The 22,829-nt window shown below is 47.1% G+C and overlaps 1 protein-coding gene across 2 annotated transcripts in view; it reads right to left on the bottom strand.

Moving 5' to 3' along the window:
- Positions 1 to 22,829, bottom strand: part of CCDC15 (coiled-coil domain containing 15) — a 30,405-nt gene that overhangs the window by 4,035 nt on the left and 3,541 nt on the right. For both annotated transcript variants that reach the window (XM_060251344.1, XM_060251345.1), the window contains exons 5-8: positions 22,664 to 22,777; positions 18,940 to 19,095; positions 17,688 to 17,792; positions 15,599 to 15,702 (exon numbers count right to left, since the gene is read on the bottom strand). In XM_060251344.1, the coding sequence (XP_060107327.1) occupies positions 15,599 to 15,702; positions 17,688 to 17,792; positions 18,940 to 19,095; positions 22,664 to 22,777 (479 nt within the window). The remainder of the gene's footprint in view (positions 1 to 15,598; positions 15,703 to 17,687; positions 17,793 to 18,939; positions 19,096 to 22,663; positions 22,778 to 22,829) is intronic.

Here is a 22,829-nt window from a genome sequence, read left to right as displayed (position 1 = left end):
ACAATTGTACTCAATTCTAATGAGAAATTACCATGAAAAAGAAATGAAAAGTGGTTATTGCTTATTAAAAAGGGATTATAATTCCTCCTGTCTCAGCACTGTCAGGCAATGGGAAATGTGGCAGCCCTTTGAAAGTACAATCCTGCACATGGTTTAAGGTTTTGTCCCTACCTGTGCAGTAGAGCTGTCAATTCGGATAAAGCTTTACCGAATTTTTACCGAATAGAGTCATTTCAGTAAATATTCGGAAACAGGTATTCTGGATAGGCATCTGAGCCTATTTTTGAATTCAGAATACCTGATTTCCGAATATTTACGGTACAATTCAGAAATATTCGACAAAAGGTATCCCTTCCTTTTAAAACAATAGGGAAAGGCAATAGGCAGTCTGTGATTGCCTTTTCTGTCTTTCCCTGGCTTTTTCCTGCCTCTGGATGGGTTGAGGGGGAGGGGTGAGGGGGGAAGGAGGCCTCTGACCAATCAGAGGCATGCATTTCTGCAAACTGCAACTTTGTGGCTTTGCAGGACCCTGCAGGGCTGTTTCTGTAGAGGGAAGGGAGAAACTGGAATTGTCCAATGGAATTGCATGTTTCCCCCCTCAAGCCAATCAGAGAACAGAACAATTTCTTTTCAAAGTGTTCTGTTCTGTCCATGGCAAAGAGGGTATTTATTTACCATCTCTTGCCCTCTGGACTCCATTACTATTCCTGTTGCCATAGAGAGACTGTGAGCTGGTGTTGAGCCTCTGCTGCTTTGGCAAAGTGCTCCACTGCTCTGCTCTCTGTGGCCTGGTGTGGTGATCCTGAATCTGGACTTCAGCATCTGAGTGGGTGAGATCCTTCCTTTTTCCCCCTTGGCTTTTGTGACGGAACCGGCCCGATTCTGCCTTCAGACCTGGTCCCGCCAACTCCTGGAGGGAGCTATTTCTCCTCCGGCCACTTGGGCTCGCTGCCACCACCTGCTCAGTCTAGGGGTTCAGATTGAGAGGAACAGGACTCCAATCCCCCTCTCCAGCTATGAGGCCAGGCCTCAAGGTCCTCTGCCACCCTGTACTTGGGTATCACAGAGACCACAGCACTTCTTCGGGGAACCCGTGGAGGATTGGCACCTTATCCAACTGCATGCCTTCCCCCTTCCCCGGGGCCCCCTTCATAAAGCAGCGTGGTCTAAGCGGTTGGGGATCTATGTGGTACAGAGTTTGACTGCCAGCATTCAAAACAGTAAAAAAATGTTTAATAAGAAGAGAAAGAAAAACAAAAACAAAAACAGTTACATGTAAAAGTTTAGCACAGCACCTGATCAGCAACAAGAAGGGCAAATAAAAGGTGGATTTAAATGCATCCTCTCGTCCCTGGTGTAAACTTGGTCTACCTTGTGAATTACTTACTCGGTCTGACTGCCTGGGGTCCTCCTCTTGAGTAGGCCTCTCCCACAGTCAGGAGCCCACAGACTCACAACCTCTCTCTTTGAGGGCCAGCTGCAAACTGGCCTTTTCCCGCCTAATTCAAATTAAAAAAACCAAAAGAACTTCCTGCTCCTCTAGGAGGCTTTCCTCCTAGAGTTGCTGGTTTATCTCCAGAAGGGAGGAGGGAATGAGGGGAAGGCTAAAGAACTTCCTGCCCCTCTAGGAGGCTTTCCCCCCTAGAGTTGATGGTTTAACTTTGGAAGGGAGGGGGGAAGTGAAGGGAAGGCTAGGCCACACAGCCTGCCTAGTAGTTTCATGTTCCCCTCCAACCAAGCACCAACATTAACCAAGATGGTGTTTCTCCACAGCTTTTATTTCTCCTGTGGCCTCAGTGCCAACTTAGCCTACCTGGTCTGGTTGGCATGCTGATTTGGGCTTGAGGGTGGGTTGAGGGGGAGGGCTGGTGACCCTTCTTGGTCTCTCTGTCCTGTGCTCTTTTGCTTGCTAGCCAGTAGCCTAGTCTGGTCATTCCCTTGGCTTCTATTTCTCCTGTGGCCTCAGTGCCAACTTAGCCTACCTGGTCTGGTTGGTGTGCTGGTTTGGGCTTGTGGGTGGGTTGTGGGGGGGCTGGTGAACCTTCCTGATCTTTCTTTCCTGTGCTCTGTTGCTTGCTACCCAGTAGACTGCTCTGGTGGTCCTTTGGCAAAGTCTACCTGTCTGTGGCCTGAGGGTTTTTTTGGGGGGGTGGGGCTTGGTTTGCCTGCAGTTTTTTGGTCTTCTGGCCTGGTGCTCTTGGAGTTTTTGGTTTTTTGGGCAGGGCATTTAAATAGGATCCATATCTGTTAGGCTAGTGTTAGGAGGGACTGTCTGATACATTTTTTTCCTTTCACTTAACTTAGTGTAGGGCTGCAGTTTGGTGATTTAATAGGAAGAGTCAGGAATCTAAAAAGAGCAAAGGTTTTACCATAAAGGCAGCTAACCTAGGCAAGGAGGGTTGTACTAAAAAAAAAAACTGTATAGAAAAACTGCACTTTGCATTCAGTGACTGAAGGTCAGTGCCAGCCTATTACCAGATTTATCTTCATTTAGGGGACACCTGCATTTCTTGTTTAAAAGGAAATCAGGTTTGTCCCAGTAGATTCAGTTAGGGGAAGCTTTAAAGTCCTACTAAAAAGATTTACTTGTCTGTCTCAAGGAAGCCTTTTAAAACATTCAGCCAGGTACGGTCAGTTTTCCCTAGTTTAAACCACCACTACCAGCTCAAACACAAAAAAGGAAATTTTTAGCAGGATAGGTTAGGAACCTCTTTAAAAAAAGAAAATTTGGTGGGAGGAGGGTAATTAAAAAGGAATCAGGTTCTAATTGGTAAGGTTGCATAGTGTAGCAGGTTAGGTGATCTAAACACTCCAAACTATCAGTCTAGACAGAGCTTGGCCAAGGGGAGAGATGAGTGGCGGGAAGGGAACTAAGAGGGGCCCTGGGGGAGAAGACCGGAGGGGGGAAGACCGGAGGGGGGAAGGGGAGGGGAAGGACCCCCACATCTGTGCGTGGGACTGCTCCAGAGGGGCCTTTCACCACTCCAGCCTCGGGATTCAGTGGTGCGAGGAAGAGGCCCCACCTCTTCCCCATGGCTGCCTCAGGGGTTGCCCCAGCAGAGGTACCTGTAGGTGCTGGCACAGGGCAGGGGTCTGCTGCTCAGGCACTCGCTCCTCCAGCTGTTGCTCAGCCTCAGCAGCAAGAGGAGGAAGAGCAAGAGTGGTCACCTTTGTAGTTGGGGCTGAGTGGCAGTTTTCTGTCTCATAGCATCACCCCAAGGATGCAGAGGGTTATGGCGGAGCTGGAGGAGACAGTGGCCACCGACCAACCTACTTCTCCGGTTCCTCTGGACTCCAGCAGGCCTTCTGGGGATGGACAAAAGGAGATGCCACTGAAGCAGATGAAGGAGGAAGAGATGGAGAGGCACCCCCAGGTGCCGCCATCTCCACCCCCTCCTCCCTGACGGCCATCTCCTCCTGCCACCCCAAGGCATGATGTACCTTCCCTGAGCCCCTCACAGGAGGTGACTCCGGTGACCCCACCTTCCCGTAACCGTGGGCACCCATTCTCCCCGATGTCTGGAAGCACTTCCAGATCACGGAGGATCCCCGGTTTGCGCAGTGCCAGCTTTGTAGGGACCGCATCAGTCATGGGAGAGATCTTGCCCATCTCTCAACTGCAGGGATGTGGAACCACTTGAAGAAGCACCATGTGGTGGAGTTTCTTCGAGGGGAGAGACAGGCTGCCGGTGGGGTGCCCAAGCGGGCCATGCCACCCAGCATGGAAGTGGTGTCAGACAATGGAATATAACTGTGATGAGATGCTTAGCCTAACCAACTCCATTTTCTAACCCATGTTACTAACCCTGAGAAAACCCTTGCATATCAAAGTAGAGGCCCAGAATGTTACTAACAGTTGGTGTGAACATTCCTTTCCCTGAAACTAACAAAAGCCACCTTCCTTTGAAGATAAGCGCCTCCAGGGATGGCAGTTCAGCCATCCCTGTGAAGCGGTAACAACAATGAGATAAGAAATGACGCTGTGAAACCTTGCACCTCGACCCAGCAATGTTCAGAAATGTGGTTTTTTGCATAGTAACCTTTGATGTAGAATTCTTTAAGACATACCCTATTATGCAACACTGTATCAGTTCCAATCTTCCTTCATTCAGATGCTATGGATTTTCGAATAAAGCCTAAACGTTTCATCACCCCAAAACAGTGGAAGCCCTGCACCTCCACCACCCTAATGGACGAGGCACCGGGTCGCCACGAGAACATACTCACGAGGCCAGACCAAGGCGGGAACCTGGGAGGTGATGGCCACCCGAAACGAGATGAAGCAAAGCAGGATTGCGGCTGGGGCGGCGATTTGGACAGGGAAAATGGGAACCCTCCAAGGGGAGAAGAGATCCTCGAGCAGATAAGAAAAGAGATGAGAGGTTGGGTGAAGGACCTCCGGGACGAGATCCAAGCCAACACAGTACACATCGCCAGAGAAGTACAATGGCAGATCGACCAGTTGCGAATCCGCCCACCGCCGGGCGACCCAGTGGTGCCCCCGGCACCACCAGCGGGGCCGCCCGCCCCGAGACCCTTGGGGCTGGGACTTTGGGACTTGGGTAGACGCAGAGGGCTGGATGTCACATTCGATGGCGACCCAGAAGGAGAGTACTTCACGATTCAAGGCAACAGTTACATGCACTACTGGGGGAACACTTTCCCCAGTGAGCCCAGCCGAGTGGACTACCTTGGATCGAAGCTGAAGTGAGCAGCTCGAAGATGGTACGTAAGCCTGTACAAGAGTCGGGCCCCCAAGCTGACCAGTGTGGAGGGGTTCCTGCAAGCAATGCTACGCCAGTATGAGGATCCCCTCCAAGAGACCCGGGCCCTTACCGCGCTACGCGACATGCAACAAGGGTCGAGAACGGTGAGGGAGTACACCGCGGATTTCAGGGCTCACTGCGCAAAGATTCGGGGTTGGAGCGAGATGATGAAGATCGAAGCTTACCAACAGGGCCTCAATGCGAGCCTTCTCAATCGGGCCTTCCATCAAGCCCGCCCGACCATGCTGGTGGGATGGATGCAACTAGCTGGAGAGGTCGAGACTAACATGAAGCGCATAGCCCTGCAACGCCAACAGCAGCAAGGGGTGAAGGGGGGACGAGAGGCTCGGTCGCGGGCAAAACCCGAGGTGAAAAAGACACCAGCCCTGGGGAGAACCCCCAAGCCATCAGGGGGCCGAAAGTGTTACCGCTGCGGCGACCCGGGGCACCTGGCCGCAAACTGCCCAGAGAAACCTCAAGCCCCCCCCCCAAACCCGAAGTCGACGGGCCCAAAGAAGACACTGGGGAAGTCGAAGGAGCCCAATCGGGGCAACACCGCCATGTTGGTGGTGATTGACAAGGATACTATAATTACTGACGACCTGAGCGACGAGGCGTGGGAGCCCGAGCTGGCGGAAAACAACCTGCACTAAAAGGTGCCGGAAGGCAGGTCATGGAAATAACGCACCTACTTTTCGTTCCCCTGACCCTATTAAACCCAAGACTTAAGAGGTTCATGCACGCCCGGGCATTGATCGATTCGGGGTGCACCCGAGAGATCATAACCCCGCGACTGGTGGATGCACTGGGGCTGGCACGGACTACCCTCCCCCACCTGATCCAGTTCGAGCAAAATGGACGGGTCCGCAATGAGGGGGGAGCCATGTACTGAGCAAACCTAGGGGCTGCCAGTGGGGATCGAAGAACATTGGGAGGTTGATGTATTCGTCATTGCCCCAACCTCCTCCTTCGATGTGGTGTTGGGGGTGGGCTGGCTTGCTAGGCACCAGCCGGACATACAGTGGGGAGCGCAAACCATAGATTTTACAGACCGACGGTGCGCGCACCACCACTGGCTAGGAAAATGGGGACCAACCCCACCCCCTAGGAATGAGACTATGTGTGTATCAGTAGAGGAGGTCCGATCAATACCTAAAGAGTACCGGGACTTGCGGAGAGTGTTTAGCAAAGAGGAAGCCAACAAGCTGCCACCCCACCGCAGCACCGACTGCACGATTGAATAATCCCGGGCCAGGAGCTCCCAAAAGCAAAACTGTACTCCATGGGGTGGGCGGAGAAAGCGGAACTGCGAAAGTTTATTGACAAGAACCTAAAGAGGGGTTTTATCAGACCCGCCACGGCCCCACATGCCGCCCCGGTCCTCTTCCGGAAGGACGGTAGCCTTAGGCTTTGCACAGACTTTCGCGGGATAAATGGGATTTCAATGTCAAACGCCTACCCCATTCCCCTAATCAAAGACTTATTAAGTACAGTGTCAGAGGGGTCCATTTTCACCAAACTGGACCTAAGGGACGCCGACTTCAGAGTGAGGATCAAGAGGGGGATGAATGGAAAATGGCGTTGAACACACCAATGGGGCAATTCGAATACTTAGTGATGCCGTTTGGACTTCAAGGGGCCCCAGGGGTGTTTATGAACTTTATCAACGAAGTGCTCAGAGAATACCTGTACAAGGGGGTGGTAGTGTACCTGCATGACATCATTATCTATTCCAAGGATCTACCCTCCCACATGCAGCTGGTCAGAAAAGTGCTCTCTACCTTGTATGAGCACAAACTGTATGCGAAATTATCTAACTGCGAGTTTCACCAGATGGAACTGGATTACCTGGGGTTTCATGTGTCAGGGAAGGGATTAGCCATGGACCCCGCCAAGATACAAGCAGTGCTGGACTGGGAACCCCTGAGGACACGTAGACAGCTACAATCCTTCCTTGGTTTCGTGAATTTTTACAGGGGGTTCATCCATGGGTTTGCCCAGATGATGTTGCCCCTGACCGACCTACTTAAGACTAAGGGGAGAGGGCCAGAAGCTAAAAAACCTGGGGCCAAATTACAATGGTTGCCGAAGTGCCAAAGGGCGTTCGAGGAACTTAAGAGACTGTTTACGTGAGCCCGTCCTAGCTCATCCGGACAAACTCAAGCCCTTTGTGGTCCAGTGTGACGCCTCCGACGTGGCCGTCGGGGCAATATTGATGCAGAAAGATGAGGAGGGGAGGTTAAGACTGTGCACCTATATATCCCGGAAGTTCTCTCAAGAACAACGTAACTTGTCGGTCTGGGACAAAAAAGTGTTTGCGGTAACGTTTGCTCTAAAAACCTGGCGGTCATGGCTGGAGGGGGCAAGGGTTCCATTCGAGATATGGACCGACCACAAAAACCTAGAAGCCCTCACTGGTCGGCGAAAATTAACCGCCAAACAGATCTGGTGGGCCAGCTTCTTTGCCAAATTTGACTTTACCCTGAGACACATCCCGGGGGCAAAGAACTTTTTGGCTGACGCTCTATCCCAGCTTCCCCAGCACGAAAGCCAGAAAGACGAAGTCATAGACTCCCTAATTCCCCTTGCAGCAGTGGCCAGGGCGGTGACTACTTGCTCCGGGAAGAAAACGAAATGCCTGGAGCCGTGGGGGGCAGCAAACTAATTGAGGAAACAGAGAGGGAGGGTGAGCAAAGGCCAGATGGTATCATTAAAGGAGAGGGGGTGGTTTTGGTACTACGAGGAGAAACTGTATGTGCCCAAGACCCTCCGCCACGAAGTTCTGCAGCACTGCCACTGCAGCAAATTAGCAGGTCACTTTGGGTATGTGAAAACGCTGCACCTAGTGAATCGGCAGTTCTGGTGGCCGAAAATGAAAAAAGACATTTCTGAGTTTGTAAGCTCCTGCCCAGTTTAAATCATAGCAAAAAAGAGAGGAGGTAAAACACCTGGCCTCCTTCAGCCAACTCCCACCGCTACACGGCCTTGGTCGGTAGTGTCAATGGACTTTATAGTAGAGCTCCCAATGTCCCAAGGCAAGTCTGTGATTTTGGTAGTAGTGGACACTTACTCTAAGCAAGCACATTTTATTCCATGCAAACAACTCCCTGTTTCTAAGAAATTAGCCTACCTATTTTTCCAACATGTTAAGATACATTCATTTCCGGACAAGGTCATTAGCAACCATGGGCCACAGTTCGTTGCCAACTTCTGGCGGGAGTTTTGCAAACTAGCAGGCATAGAACAAGGTTTGAGCTCTGTGTACCATCCGCAGATGGACGGACAGATGGAACGCGTGAACACTCTTCTGGAACAGTATCTAAGGTGTTGTGTGAACTATCAACAAACTAATTGGGTAGCAGTATTGTCTTTTCCTGAGTATGGGTACAATAATAGCTTACATAGCTCCACCAAAGCAACACCATTCCAAATAGTACATGGCTATGAAGGGAAGCCTTTCCCGCTGCTGCCCAGCCACAAAGAAACAGCACCACCTACCTTCTGCCGGCATTGGTGGGAAGAAATAAGAAAAGGGTGGGCAGTCATCCAAGAAAATTTAGAAGCGGCAAAGGGAAACTATAAAACCCACTTTGACAAAAAACACTCCCCAGAATTGGACTTTAAAGTAGGAGAGACTGTATTCTTATCCACCAAAAACTTGCCTTTACCACAGACCTGCTGGAAGCTAGCGTACAAATATCTGGTGCCATTCAAGATAAAAACAGTGATCAATAAAGTGACTGTAGAATTTGAGCTGCCTAAGATGTTTAGTAAAATTCATCCTGTTTTTCATTGCAGCCTTCTTCGACGGGACCCTGGGGTTACGTCATGGCACCCCCGCCCTCCAGAGCCTCAACCTATTCAAGTGAAGGGTCAGAGTCACCATGAGGTGCAGGAGGTGCTAGATGCCAAAATAAAAAGGGGGGTGTTACACTACCTGGTGCGCTGGAAATACTTTCCCCCAAGCTGTGATGAATGGGTCAAATCATCAGACCTCCGCGCTCCTATACTTCTCAAAAGATTTTACCTACTGCACCCAGACAAACCCCAAGCAAGAGCTTAGGGGGGGCAGTATGTCAGACAATGGAATATAACTGTGATGAGATGCTTAGCCTAACCGACTCCATTTTCTAACCCATGTTACTAACCCTGAGAAAACCCTTGCATATCAAAGTAGAGGCCCAGAATGTTACTAACAGTTGGTGTGAACATTCCTTTCCCTGAAACTAACAAAAGCCACCTTCCTTTGAAGATAAGCGCCTCCAGGGATGGCAGTTCAGCCATCCCTGTGAAGCAGTAACAAGATAAGAAGGAATGACCATGTGAAACCTTGCACCTCGACCCAGCAATGTTCAGAAATGTGGTTTTTTGCATAGTAACCTTTGATGTAGAATTCTTTAAGACATACCCTAGTATGCAACACTGTATCAGTTCCAATCTTCCTTCGTTCAGATGCTATGGATTTTCGAATAAAGCCTAAACTTTGTATCAACTCAAAGTCTGGTTGATTTGAAGTTCCACTGTCTGACAGGTGGATCCTTCTGCTGCATCCACCTCCAGAACTCCCCCAGTGAGTTCCATGGTAAGGAGGGAGCACCAGGCAACTGTGACCGAGCTGCTTGGTGGGAGTGGGTTTAGCATGTCAACAAGGCTGGTAAGGAAGCGCCTTAGTACAGAGATCGCCAAGGGACGTCCCTTCTCCTTAGTGGATAGTAATGGCTTACGGGGGATGCTCCATACCTTGTCCCCTGGTACAAGGTTCCCTGCTGCACCACGATGAGCAGGAGCGTTGTGCCAAAATTTTTCAGGGCAATGAAGTCTGTGGTGAGGGAGCATTTGTCCCATGCTGCCAGGGCAACTGTTCACTTCACCTCAGATCTGTGGACTCCCCAGAAGGGTATCTGTCCCTGACTGCGCACTGGTGGCAAGCCGAGGAGGTGGGTGGGGGTGGTGGAAGCGACAGGCAGGGTCAGGGCCCCCAGGCCGGCTATCGCAAGGCTTTGTTGCATGCCAAACCAATCGACAGGCTGCACAAGGGGGACAACATCAGTGCCATCACCACTAGGTCGATAGAGGAATGAGTAGGCAGTGGGGTCACCGTGGGCTTCATGGTGACCGATGGTGGCACGAACATGATTCCAATGACCGAGCGTGTGGACATTACACGATTCTCTGCGCAGCCCACCTGATCCACAACGTGGACGCCTTGGGTCAGTCATCCTGAAGAGATGATGATTACATTGCGGCAACTCATGAATGTTGGCTTCTGCTCCAGAAATGCCGACACATGGCGAGTCACTTCTCCCACAGCAATGCAGACGCTCGTTTGCTGGAGGAGACATGGGCGCTGATTGGCTTGCCAGATCACCACCTAATGGGGGACATAAGCACTCGCTGGAACTCCACCTGTGCTATGCTGGAGCGCTTGGTGGAGCTGAGAACAGCCCTGGATGCCCCGATTGATGAGAGCAGGGTCATTTCAGAGGAGAGCCGGCTCAACCAAGAGGACTGGTTGACCGCCTCTCAGGCTGTGGAGGTTCTTCAGCCCTTCAAGACCTTCACGGAGATGCTCTCATCTGACACGGCAAGCATCGCACTGGTCGTTCCCATGGTTCACATGGCCAAGGGGATACTGGCACAGTTTCTGGTGACGCAAAGACCAAGCAGACTACCTTACAGCGGTGCGCACGCTAGTGAGGCGGGCTTGAGCAACGTTTTGGGGAACTCATGAAGCAGAAGGTCTACATGCTGGCAGCCATGTGTGACCTGCGCTGTAAGGGCAAGGTCGCCGAGTGGGTCAGTGAACTCAATCAATGGCAAGACGAGCTCTCGCAGAAGGTTGAGCAGAGGTGGGCCAAGAGGGCAAGGTTGGCAGGAGCTAAGGAAATGAGGGGTGAAATCAGCTCCTCTGCTTTGGTGGCTGCTGCTCATCCCCTGCTAGACGGCGTTTCCCACAAGGCTCCCACACCGAAGACTGCGGAGATGGCACTCTTCGGGTGGTTTTCTGGCCCTTCCTGGAGTGTTGGGCCCGTGAGAGCAGACATGGGTGCTGCGCAGGTCAGGGCGTACCTTGAGGAGCCCTGCGTGCCACAGGACACAAGTCCAATGGACTACTGAGTCAGTCTGACTAGAACTCTCTGCCGTGGCCCAGGCATTCCTCTTGTGCCCACCTACGAGCGTTGAGAGCGTGTTTTTTCCCCATGTGAGTGACATTGTTAGCCCGCATTGCGCAAGCCTCAATCCCGACACAGTGTCAATACTGGTCTTCTTGAAGTTCAACATGCTACTGTTCAGCTGCCCAGACGCAGACTCTGAAGATGTATGAAGTAAGCACCTGGTTGTGCCTGCATCCACTCTCAATCTGGTCTGAGAAGTCAGGGAAACGCTTCTTCCTAAAATAAAAGTAGAGAGAGCCCAGAAGGAGCCCCAGCCCAGAGCCCAGTAATTGGTCAATTGGTCGCACCCTGGGTAACGCCAAAGAGTCTAGACCAGTCAACCGTTCATCGCTTAAGGTAAGTCTGAATGCTTCATCTCGCTTTGTGTCAAATACAGATGTGGACCTAGGTGTAGTACACTGCTCCTATTGTTTGAGAGTTGTGTTGTTTGGGCCAGGGCTGGAGAGCTGGCATCTGCAGATTGTGTGTCCTGTGGCAGGGAAGCTGTCATCTAGATGAGAGACCTGGAACCAGCATGCTTGTTGTGCTTGGCCAGCTCTCCCCGTGTTTAGTGCGGGGCTGGAGAGCTGTCATCTGCAGATTGTGTGTTCTGTGACAAGGAAGCTGGCATCTGGGTGAGAGACCCAGAACCAGCATGCTTGTTGTGCTTGGCCAGCTCTCCCCGAGTTGTTTGGGGCACAGCTGGAGAGCATCTGGGTTTGCTGCAGCCCAGCAAACCCAGATTGTGTTTTGTGTGGCTCTGAAGTTGGCAACTGGGTTTATGTTGGTGCCAGGGTGCATACCGAGTAGATAGATGTAGTGCATTGGGGTCCTATAGAGATTCTCTGATTTGAAGTTAGGTTTGGCTTTGGGTGCCCCAGGAATTGGACCCCCTGGTCCAATTTTTTTTTGGCCTTGTGGGTTTTGTGTGGGACAGTGCCCTGAATCTGCACAGCAGTTTTGAGGGCTCTTCCCAAAACCCCCTGCTCCCAGAGCCACTTTTCCCACGATAATTACAGTGGGGGAAGTGGTTTTTTCTCACCATTGGGAGCAGTGTACCTTTTGGGGTGCCCACAGATAGGTGCAATCTTTTTAGCCCATGAGGGTTGCATGTGGGAGAGTCCCCTGCAGTTTTGGGGGCTCTCCCTCAAACCTCTTCTGGCCAGAGCCACTTTCCCCACAGCAATTAAAGTGGAGAAAGTGGCAATTATAGTGGAGGAAGTGGCTAATAGGACTTTCCCCAGCAAAATGGGGAGCCCACAGACAGGGACCCCCTGGCCCAATCTTTTTGGGACTTCGGTGTTTTGTAGGGGAGAGTCCCCTGCAGTTTTGGGAGCTCTTCCTCAACCCCCCTGCCCCCCAGCAGCCTTTGATTATGTTCTATGTTGCCATTGAGTTCAATGGCCCATAGGGTATAATGGTGGGACCTGGAATGGGACCTCCCTAGCCCAATCTTTTTGGGACTTAATCGTAGCCTGGTTATTTTTGTGGCCCACTAAAATTTGGTGGTGGAGTCAGGAGACAGGAAATGATGTACAAACAAGCCTAAAACTCTTGCAATATATATTTTTTAGGAAAAATAGGAGATGGTGGAATTTTGCAATACAGTTTTAAAAATAAAAAATCAAGAAGCAGCACAAGGATCACACAGCAGAAAACTAAAAATATAAAATGCCCTAATCCTGGGAAAACATGAAATAGCAGGGCATTTCAAGCTTCTCCCCACCCCAGGTCTACTCATATAAGCAATGGCAAGGAAGGAAGGAAGGAAGGAAGGAAGGAAGGAAGGAAGGAAGGAAGGAAGGAAGGAAGGAAGGAAGGAAGGAAGGAAGGAAGGAAGGAAGCAGAGAGAAAGGGGAAAAGTCTGACAGAAAGAGAGATAGAGAAAAGGAAGGAAGGGACCTGAAATGGCAGTGCTGGGAAAACATGAAATGGCAGGGCATCTCCCCCCCCACCGGCAGGTCTACTCAGATTAGCAATGGGAAGGAAGGAGAAAAGACTGACAGAAAGAGAGAGAGAGGATGGGAAAAGACTGACTGACAGAAAGAATGAATGAAAGGGAGGGAGGGGGAGAGAAAAAGAAAGGAAATATGAAGAAAGGAAAGGAAGGAGTGAAAGAAAGGAGGGACAAAAGGAAGAAAGAGAAAGGAAAGAAAAAAGTAGAAAAAAGGAAAGCAAGGAGTGAAAGAAAGGAGGGACAAAAAGAAAGAGAAAGGAAAGGGGAAAAAAAAGAAAAATTAAAAAAAAAACAGGATGGGAGCAACTCACCTTTAGAAATGCTGACTCTCACTGTGCAAGTGCCTCCGCCACCCTCCCTTTCCCACCGCTGGTAAATTTCTGGGTTTGTAAAGCTCCCCCCTGCCCGCTGACCATCTCCTTGGTGAGAAAAGCGAAGCTGAGATAATTCAGCACTGAGGCATGCTGCCGGCATTTTGAAGGGACTGCGCCTGGAAAGGGTGCGTGGCTGATCCCTTCCCCACTGAAGTGTGGGGGAGGGATCAGCCATGCGGTCCCTTCAAAATGCCGGCGGCATGCCTCAGCGCTGAATTATCTCAGCTTCATTTTCCTCACCAAGGAGATGGTCAGCGAGGGGGGGGGGGCTTTACAAACCCGGAAATTTACCAGCTGTGGGGAAGGGAAGGAGGAGGCGGGGGCACTATGCTGTGGGGGGAGGGGGTGACTGATCGCCCAATCGGTGGGAAATCGGCGCTGAGCTCATTCCAAGCTAGGCCAAGCCAGCCACAGGTCGAACAGACCGTGGCTGAAAAGGGCACATGGCTCCTCCCTCCCCGGCACTTCCTGGATGGGAAGGAAGTGCTGAGGAAGGAGCCATGTGCCCTTTTTGGCCGCGGTCCATTCGACCTGGCATGGCTCCTCCCTCCCTGACACTTCCTGGATGGCCACTTCGGTGGGAAGGGCGGGATATAAATCGTAAATAAACTAAAGCTAAACCATGTGCCCTTTTCAGCCGCAGTCCATTTGACCTGCTGCCCAGCGTGTAATGAGCTCAGTGCCAATTTCCCACCCATTGCGGGGGAAGGGCTTTGCACAGCATGAAATTGACCTGCGGAGACGCGCAACCCAGCGAAGGGAGGTCCGATGTGGGGGAAGGCGGGGGGAGGGGTGGCCAGGAGACTGGAGGCCCCGCAGACCGGCGTTGAGGGCTCCGCGGCCTGGTGCCAGGTTGCGACCCTGCCTTTGGGAAACGCCAGCCTACATTATTAGGGTTAGTATAAAAACTCCTGCAGTCATGCTGCTGAACCCTCAGGAAAAGCCTTGAATATGTGTCAAGGACAATTTATTGAAATTGTCAAGAAAGCCATTTATCAGACCTCATTTTAAGAAATGAAGATTGCAGTTGTAATAAAACCTATTCGTATACTGTAAGGAAAAGTACTAGAAAAGGAAAACATATTTGCTTAGCAGCAAAGACTGTCTTTTCAATCCATTTCCCCCTCTCCTTGTAGTTTTTCTGCAGATGAAGTATTTATAATAGATTTTACTACATCCTTGTAACACTTTCTCCTATAAAAAAAACCTATAGGAACAATGCCAGGTTAACTTTACACTACATAGATTATAAAAAAGCTCACTCCCACAGAAAGGAAAATTCTGCAGCCAGTTACCCACAGCATACATCTGTTAGGATGCACACCTGTAAAGTACTGCTACATATTGGTGCGTGTTCCTTGGGTAATATCTGAAACTAATGATTCTTCCAACCCCTTATGTGTGATAAGAAATATAAGCCATTAAATTCATTTGAAAAGTTCTGCTCTTTTTTTTTTTTTAAATTGATAGCAGCAGTCTAATTACATGACTTCTGTTATTAGGAAAAACTACCAAAGATCTGTTCAAGCACCGCATAAGCCAGACATTATCACCCCAAATCATTTCTAATCATTAAGCAAATGCTCATTTTAGTTATTTATTTACAAGTGCCTCCAATGGGAATTAGAAATTCACTACTGAAATGGGCGCTCACACATTTGGTTATCTCCCAGTCATTTGAACCTTCCTTTCATAAGATTTTGGTAATTCACTCATGTTAGAAAGAGAGAGGAGGAGGTCGTTGCTGGGGGCAGCCAGCAAAGAAATTTTAAAAAGTAACAGCCTCATCATGCAAATTCCCTTTGATCTAAGTATTCATTTATGACAAGGTGATCTTCCTTGCTTTTCCATTAACTCCCCCTTTGCAATTAGAAATGAGATCAGAGGTCACATACTGTTCTTGTGCTTACACAATCAACATTCATCAGACTGGGCAGTGAAACCAATGGCCACCACAGATACACTCTAAGAAGTTGATTACTTCACGGAGTCTTGATGAAACTGTCCTGACTGCTGCAGTTGACTAAAGCTTCTCTATGAAGTGAGAAACCAAAGACATAGCTAATAACATTGTAAAAATGGCTTGCAAGACAGACTGAAAAGATACGAGCTTATTAAATTGACTCTTGTGATTTACTAGCGTATCACCACCCTATCAACAGCAAAAAAATTACACTCTCCCCTACAGTGCTCAGTTCCTACAAACAATTTGCACTGGTGCCACGCCCTTGAATTCAGTTAACCCAATCCTAAATAAACTGACAAAAAAGGACAGCAATATATTGTATTGCCTCAAAAGCCACAAGTTAGGAGGCAGTAGGTTAATATTTTAAAGAAACAAAGTACTTGTCCATTTTCTTCTGCAACTCCTTCTGCCTTTGCTGCTCCTTTACTTGTTCTCTTTCAATATCCATGAAGAGGCGTCTGTATCTCAGGTACTGGTTTTGACGCTATAGGAAAGAGGGACAATCTCAGCAATATTGGGCAAACCTTGGAACGGATATTGAAAAGCATCACCTACTGGATGGTGTGCAGAGAAGTAGGGAGCCAAGAAAGTAAGCATTTGTGTCACTCCTGGCTGAATCAATCTAGAATCTAGGAATATTTTGTGTAAGTTTCCTAGGTTTTTTTTGCAGTTTTATACTTGGAGTACCCCTTACATAAGATCATACTACACTTTTATGATCTTATATGATCTTGTTAGTGCTTGATACTTTCTATGTTCCATCACCAGAAGAGTATTTTTAGAGCTCAAATAGGCTACTTGCTGCAGTTATGTAGTTATCATTTATTGCAGCAGTTAAAATAACCCGAACCTCCAGAAGAAGACACTTCCCTCTGCTGGCCATTCCTTTGCTTATAATCCCATTTAGGCAAGATGCACAATTCAAAGGTCCGGTTTCCTCTCAATTCTACTTGTGATTAAAAGAATCAAAAGCCTGTACTAAGTAGTCACGCCCGTCTGAAGTGCAGAACCAAGTGCATCAATGCCCTTTTACTTCGCATTGCCAATTTATTCGATGGACTGGAGACATTTTATGAGACTGATCAGAGAGAAACCATCCTTCTAAAAATGTAGCGAAGTTACACACAGTAGTTTAGCAATGCCATTTTTGAATTGCTTAGGAAACAGATTAATCATACCTGGGAAATCTGGCACTTCCCTGCTTAACTGAGAATCCTGCCATTAGTCAGCAGCCATCCTGCAAGCTGCCCCTTCCAACATCTCTTTAGCTATACACCAGGGATGGGGAACCTTTTTTCTGCCAAGGGCCATATGGATATTTATAACATCATTCGTGGGCCATAAAAAATTATCAACTTAAAAAACAGTGCTCCACCGAGGGAGAATGATTCAGGCCAGCAAAATTAATGCAAATAATTGTTTTTCTATTTGGTCACATGGGGAGAGCCTAACCTGGAACACACACACACACACACACACACACACACGCAGCCCTAGGCAAATGCTTATGTCCAGGGCTTTTTTGCAGAAAAAGCCCAGCAGGAACTCAGTAGTATATTAGACCACATCCCCTAATAATAGCATATTAGGCCACACCATCTGGGATAATCACGTGCAAATTGAACTGTGACAGTAACTTTTTTAAGGCCCTGCAGCAATTCTGGCTGGCCAGCCAGGTCCCAGGGAGGCTGCCGCACAGTACATCAGGGCCTCGTGATCCCTGCCTGGCCCTAGGGAGGCTGCACAGTGTGGTTGGGCCCCACGATCCTCGCTGGCCAGCCAAGCCCCAGGGAGGCTGACACATGGCTCGGTTCAGTCCAGCAATCCCTGAGGGCCACACCAAGTGACCTCAAGGGCCGTATACAGCCCTCTGGACAAAGGTTCCCCACCCCTGCTATACACCCACAGCACTATTTGAGATGTTTGCTTTTGCTGTTTAAGCTACAACTGGCAGCTTCAGTAACTTTATGCATGTGGTGCATTCTTTGCCCCCTTGACCCCACAACTTTCAGCCTTACAAGTTTACTACCACCTTCATAGGAAGCAGCAAAATAGTATGAACCAAGGTAGATCTAAATGCCAAACCATGTTTTACCACAAGGTGATGATTGCTCATGCAGTTCTTCCTCCATTCACCCACAGCAAGCTAATAAGCAAATCCCTGGTCTGTGTTGTTTGTCTTTCATCACAACTGGAAAATAATGGCTTGTTCCCACTTTGCAATGTAAGCACAAATACAGTTTATCAGTTCAGATAAAGTTGATGATCAGTTCGCGATCTGGCAGCTTCATATGTTCTCATGAGAGGAGGAAGAGGGATCCCAAAGCTCATTCCAAGCTTGCTCTCAAAATGAGAAACTGCAGCATAGTGTTAGGATGTTGAACCAAGCCAAAGAATCACACCAGCAGTCGCCACAGTCTTTCCCCGTAGAAACCCATTTGCTATGTGATTTTATCTAGGATTCCATACCTCTTTCTTTGATTCTTCTTTCTCTATTCCAGGCCATAGGACCACAGCAGCTTGGGTTTCAGCACCAACAGCTGAGGTGGCACCTGTCATTATGTCACTACTGATCTGCAAGAAGGAAACAGAGGAAGTAACAAATTTGAGCACCTTTGAAGCAGTTTTCCCTCTAAGATGAGATAGAGTGAGCTAATTCAGTTTTCTAGCCTGTCTTAGCTTAGGAAAAATGGCCACAGAGCAAACTAATTTATGCAGCAGCTTACAACTTTAATGCCAGTAGCTCACGAAGCAGAATTTTTGCTCACAAGACTCCACAGTTTAGGGGAAGTATTGCTTTGAAGTATAATATTAAGAGGCTTGCAATGAGGTTTAACTTGCAGTACATAGGGTTTTTCTTTAAATTTCACCTGGTTTTATATAATGAGCCAGAATAAAGAAACAAATCATGTATTTTTCACAACTACCATAAGCACAAGCAAGCCAAAGATAAGTGTCATAGATGTGTGTGTAAAGACTGAATTACTTCATAAATGAATTGTGAATAAAAAAGATGAACAAGGTATTTCACAAAGAAATATTGCTATACAATCTTTTTATTAACAAGTTACTAAAACATTACAGAAAACATATGGCACATAATGACTCCAATATACTGTGTATGTATTTCTAATTATTAATAGGCCCTGTCAGGAGCCTCAGCCTATCAAATATCTGGTGGGAAGGAGATGCCATAAAGGGTTCCAGGTCTTTATCTCAGGCGGTAGGGATAGAGAGAGAGAGAGACATTGAGACGGAAGGAGGGTGGCAGAGAGCAGAATTGATTCACTAAGTTATAGACTGGAGAGGAAAGAGAAAGAATGATGTGTATATATGCACATAAAAACAGTCTACACAATTTCCAGCCTAAGATGGTTGGGGTGGTGGAGGAAAAAATGCTATTCTGCCTTGTCTTTCTTAAAAGGCAGGAAAAAAAAGAACAATGGTGATGGTTTGGCTCTCTTTACCCACCCATGTTTTGTTGTAAAAGATTCCTTCAAACTTTATCAGGATTTGTTAGGAACCTGATAACTTGTTAAAAATTACTCCTTTGTACCCCCAGCTACCATTTGAACTGAAAGTACAGAAAGCAGCTTAATGTTAGAAACTGTAAAATAAAAACTCACTTTCCATTATTGTCACATCAGATGTAAAGAAACCAATTATTCTTCCAACGTATTAACCTTAAATAAGAACAAGTGTGGTATCAGAGAAGGCTTACTTTTCCAATCTGTATTGTATAGTAGCAGCCCTTGCCACCTTCCTGAATTTCCTGCTCTTGCAGTTCTGCTGGAAGATCATGGTATCCCACCAGAGGAAACTCACTGGTATGACCCTCGCCTGTATTTACTGCAGTCGTTGTGTTGGATTTTGCCTTCTAAAGAAAAAAAAAAGTAGTATTTCAAATCAAGTTTTTCATGTTAACAGAACAGCAATGATGGTTGTTGGAGATCAGGACTGTAAAACAAAGAACCAATTTGGGGCTTCCTATGACACATACACAAACACCCAAGGCTTCTGCATGGAACATCAGGCTCTTAACAAATCCCTATGAAGTACGAAGGAGGAAGTTATTTTGTTTATAGGTCTTCATGCCTGTCTCAGTAGGGTTCCAAGACCAAAGGTAACCCCTGCTCGCTCCCCCTCCCCTGTTAAGAACAGTTATTTTTAAAAAACTGTCTGCAGAGAAGGGAAGTGTGCATGGGAACGAACCACACAGCTATCCTATTCCCACCTATGCTATACTTTAAGTCCCCAGTCCCTGCTACCCTAGCCTACAGGTTTGACCTCAGTTGTAGTACCACTGTCAAATTTAATTGTACCTTCCTACATTTTCAGACTGAGAAGGCTTCATTTTCTTAAGGGCACGTTCATCAACTATAATTACCACATAACATTTGCAGCTTTTAATCTATCTTTTCACCTGATTACTTAATGCTGTAAACTAGATCATGCATTGTAAGATCATATAATCATAGAGTTGGAAGGGACGTCCAAGGTCATCTAGTCCAGCCCCCTGAAAAATGCAGGAACTTCAGATACCTCCCCCACACACACCCTTTTCCTGCCCTCCTTCTCATTATCTGCCTAATTCACAGAATCAGCATTGCTGTCAGATGGCCATCTAGCCTCTCTTTAAAAATCTCCATGGAAGGTGAGCTCACCACCTTCCAAGGAAGCCTGTTCCACTGAGGAACTGCTCTGTCAGAAAGTTCTTCTTAATGTTTAGCTGGAAACGCTTGATTTAATTTCAACCGGTTGGTTCTCGTCTGACCTTCTGGGGCAATAGAAAACAATTCTGCACCCTCCTCTATATGACAAGTACTTGAAGATTGTAATAGTATCACTTCTCAATCTTCTCCTCTCCAGGCAAAACATACCTGGCTCCTTCAGTCTTTCCTCATAGGACTTGGTCTCCAGACCCCTCACCATCTTCATTGCCCTCCTCTGGACACATTGTAGATTGTCTGTATCCTTCTTAAATTGTGGTGCCCAAAACTGAACACAGTATTCTATGTGAAGTCTAACCAGAGAAGAGTAAAGTGATACCATCACTTCACATGATCTGGGCACTATACTTCCGTTGATACAGCCCAAAGTTGAATTTGCCTTTTTAGCTACTGCATCACACTGCTGACTCATATTCAGTGTATGGTCCACTAAGACCCCTAAGTCCTATGATACTAATGCCAAGACAAGTCTCCCCCATCGTATTATGATGCATTTGATTTTTCCTACCAAAATGCAGAACTTTACATTTATCCCTATTAAAATTCATTTTATTTGTTTTAGCCCCATTTTCCAGCCTGTCAAGATCATCCTGTCTCTATCTTGTACTGTATTTGCATCACCTCCTAATTTAGTATCATCTGCAGCATTCCCTCTATTCCTTCATCCAAATCATTTATAAAGATGTTAAACAAAACAGGTCCCAGGACAGATCCTTGAGGCACTCCACTTGTCACTCCTCTCCAAGAGGATGAGGAAGCATTCACAAGTACTCTTTGGATGTGATCTGTCAACCAGTTACAGATCCATCGAACCGTAACAAGATCCAAACCACATTTTACCAACTTTCAACAAAAATAGTATGTGGAACCTTATCAAAAGCCTTACTGAAATCAAGATAAACTACAGATTCCCCTATTCCAGCAAGGTAGTAACTTTCTCAAAAAAAGGAGATAAGTTTAGTCTGACATGATTTTTTCTTGAGAAACCCATGCTGGCTCTTAGTAATCACAGCCATATTTTCTAAAAGTTCAAGGACTGATTAATGATTTGTTCTAAAGCTTGTCCAGACTGATGGGTCAGTATTACCTGGATCGTCCTTTTCCCCATTCTTGAAGATGGGGATATTTGCTGCCTCCAGTCTTCTGGCCAACAAATCTGGCATCATATAAGTGGACCATGTGAACTTGACAGCAATCCTAAGCAAGTCTATTGAATGAGGCTTACTTCCAGGAAGTATTCTTAAGATGGAACTGCATGTCTAGCTAAGTGTTAACATTCATAGAATCTATAGTTAAGAACAGCACATGCCTTGTACTCTCAGACAGCATCACTACTTAAACAAAGATACTCACTACTTAGACAAAGATATTTTTAACAGCTCTTATTTTAACCAGCAAGTTGATTGAAGTTAAGGCTTTCAAAATATTCATCTAGGCTCCTACTACTTAATTAAACTGAAATTATGGAAAAGGTAGGATCCATTTTATTCTTCCATTGCTGAAATTCTCTGCAGACTATCTAGCTCAACATCACAGAAGAATAGTGCAGCAGAATGTCTTGAAGCACAGCAAGAAAGCTGAAAGTAAATCTGAGGGGCTGAAACTCAGGAGGTGACACCTCTATATTTGAACAGTTCAGCAGCAGTGAGAGAATGTAATCACAGCCTCTCTAGTTCCACAAACCACCTGCTGTAAAGCTAAAGGAGAGATCTTCCTGATTAAGTAGGTGTGAAGGAGAAGTTATTTATAAGCTCCATTTTTTCCCTAGAAGACTGTGGTGATATTTTTTTTTATAGAAGATCAGCTGGATAGCAACAACACCCCCTTGTATGCATTTAAGGATGTAATCAGTCAGGCAAGCAAAGCAGTTATTCTCCTGGTAGCATGTCAGATTAGTCAGCTTCCATTTGCCCAGCAGAGTTTCTCATGAAATATCTGCTTCAACATTCTTTTGCAACACTGTAGCACTGATATGCCAATCAGTCTTCCATTTATTGTTCTGACAAAAAGCTACGGAAGAGTACCTTACAAAAACAGAGTTCATCATAGAATCTAACATGATAGCTATTAAAGAATACTGTGAAGTAGCGTAAGCAGTAACAGCAAGAAGCATTTTGACTCAACACCAAAAACTCATCTTGTTCTAAGAGACTGATCTGAAAAATGTTTAGTTTGGAAGGAAGTCTCAGTGGGTTCAATGGGACTGCTTCCCTGTCTGTATGCTTAGAAGTGCATCATAGATCATGCTTTACAGCTGGTCAAGCAAGTAAGACTTGCCTCAAAGTCTGCCTGGTTACTAAGATCACTGTTAGAGGCCAAACTCTGTGCCCCTTCTTCAAAAGCAAAATTGGTGGCCACAAGACACAGAACATTTCCTATGGGTGGCACCTTGCCTATGAAATTTCATTCCTGCATTTATTTGCCTTGCACCACCCTTAAGAATTTTGGCAACAGGTAGAAACATTTTTATTTTCTCAGACATCTGGAGATAGCGTTTTACCTGGCTCTTAACTGCTATTTTCTTTTCTAATTGTATTCTCCATTGCTTATTGCAGAATTTCGTTAACAGAATTTCCAGTAATTCTATTAGTGTTGGGGTTTACTTCCTTTGTTTCTTAATCATAGAGACAACCTAATGCTATTCTAAAGAGATAAACTGTAAAGGAACACTGGCAGAACATAGTAAAATAACTCAGCTTTTCCTCCAGAACTCACCTGTGTGCTGGGATGGTTGCCCCAGGAACCTCCTGGCAGTTCTGAAGGTTCTCCTTCTGACACAGTCTTGCAGGAAGCCAGCCTGAGACGGACCTGCTGCACTGTTTTTCTCACCTGCCAAAGTAAAATGTTCACTTCATTTAGATAAATGTTTGTATCACACCTT

This window comes from Heteronotia binoei, chromosome 12 (assembly GCF_032191835.1).
Source record: "Heteronotia binoei isolate CCM8104 ecotype False Entrance Well chromosome 12, APGP_CSIRO_Hbin_v1, whole genome shotgun sequence".
In the NCBI taxonomy this organism is placed as follows: Eukaryota; Metazoa; Chordata; class Lepidosauria; order Squamata; family Gekkonidae; genus Heteronotia; species Heteronotia binoei.
Note: the sequence above shows the minus strand (reverse complement) of the source record. Positions and strands in the feature narration are given on the sequence as shown.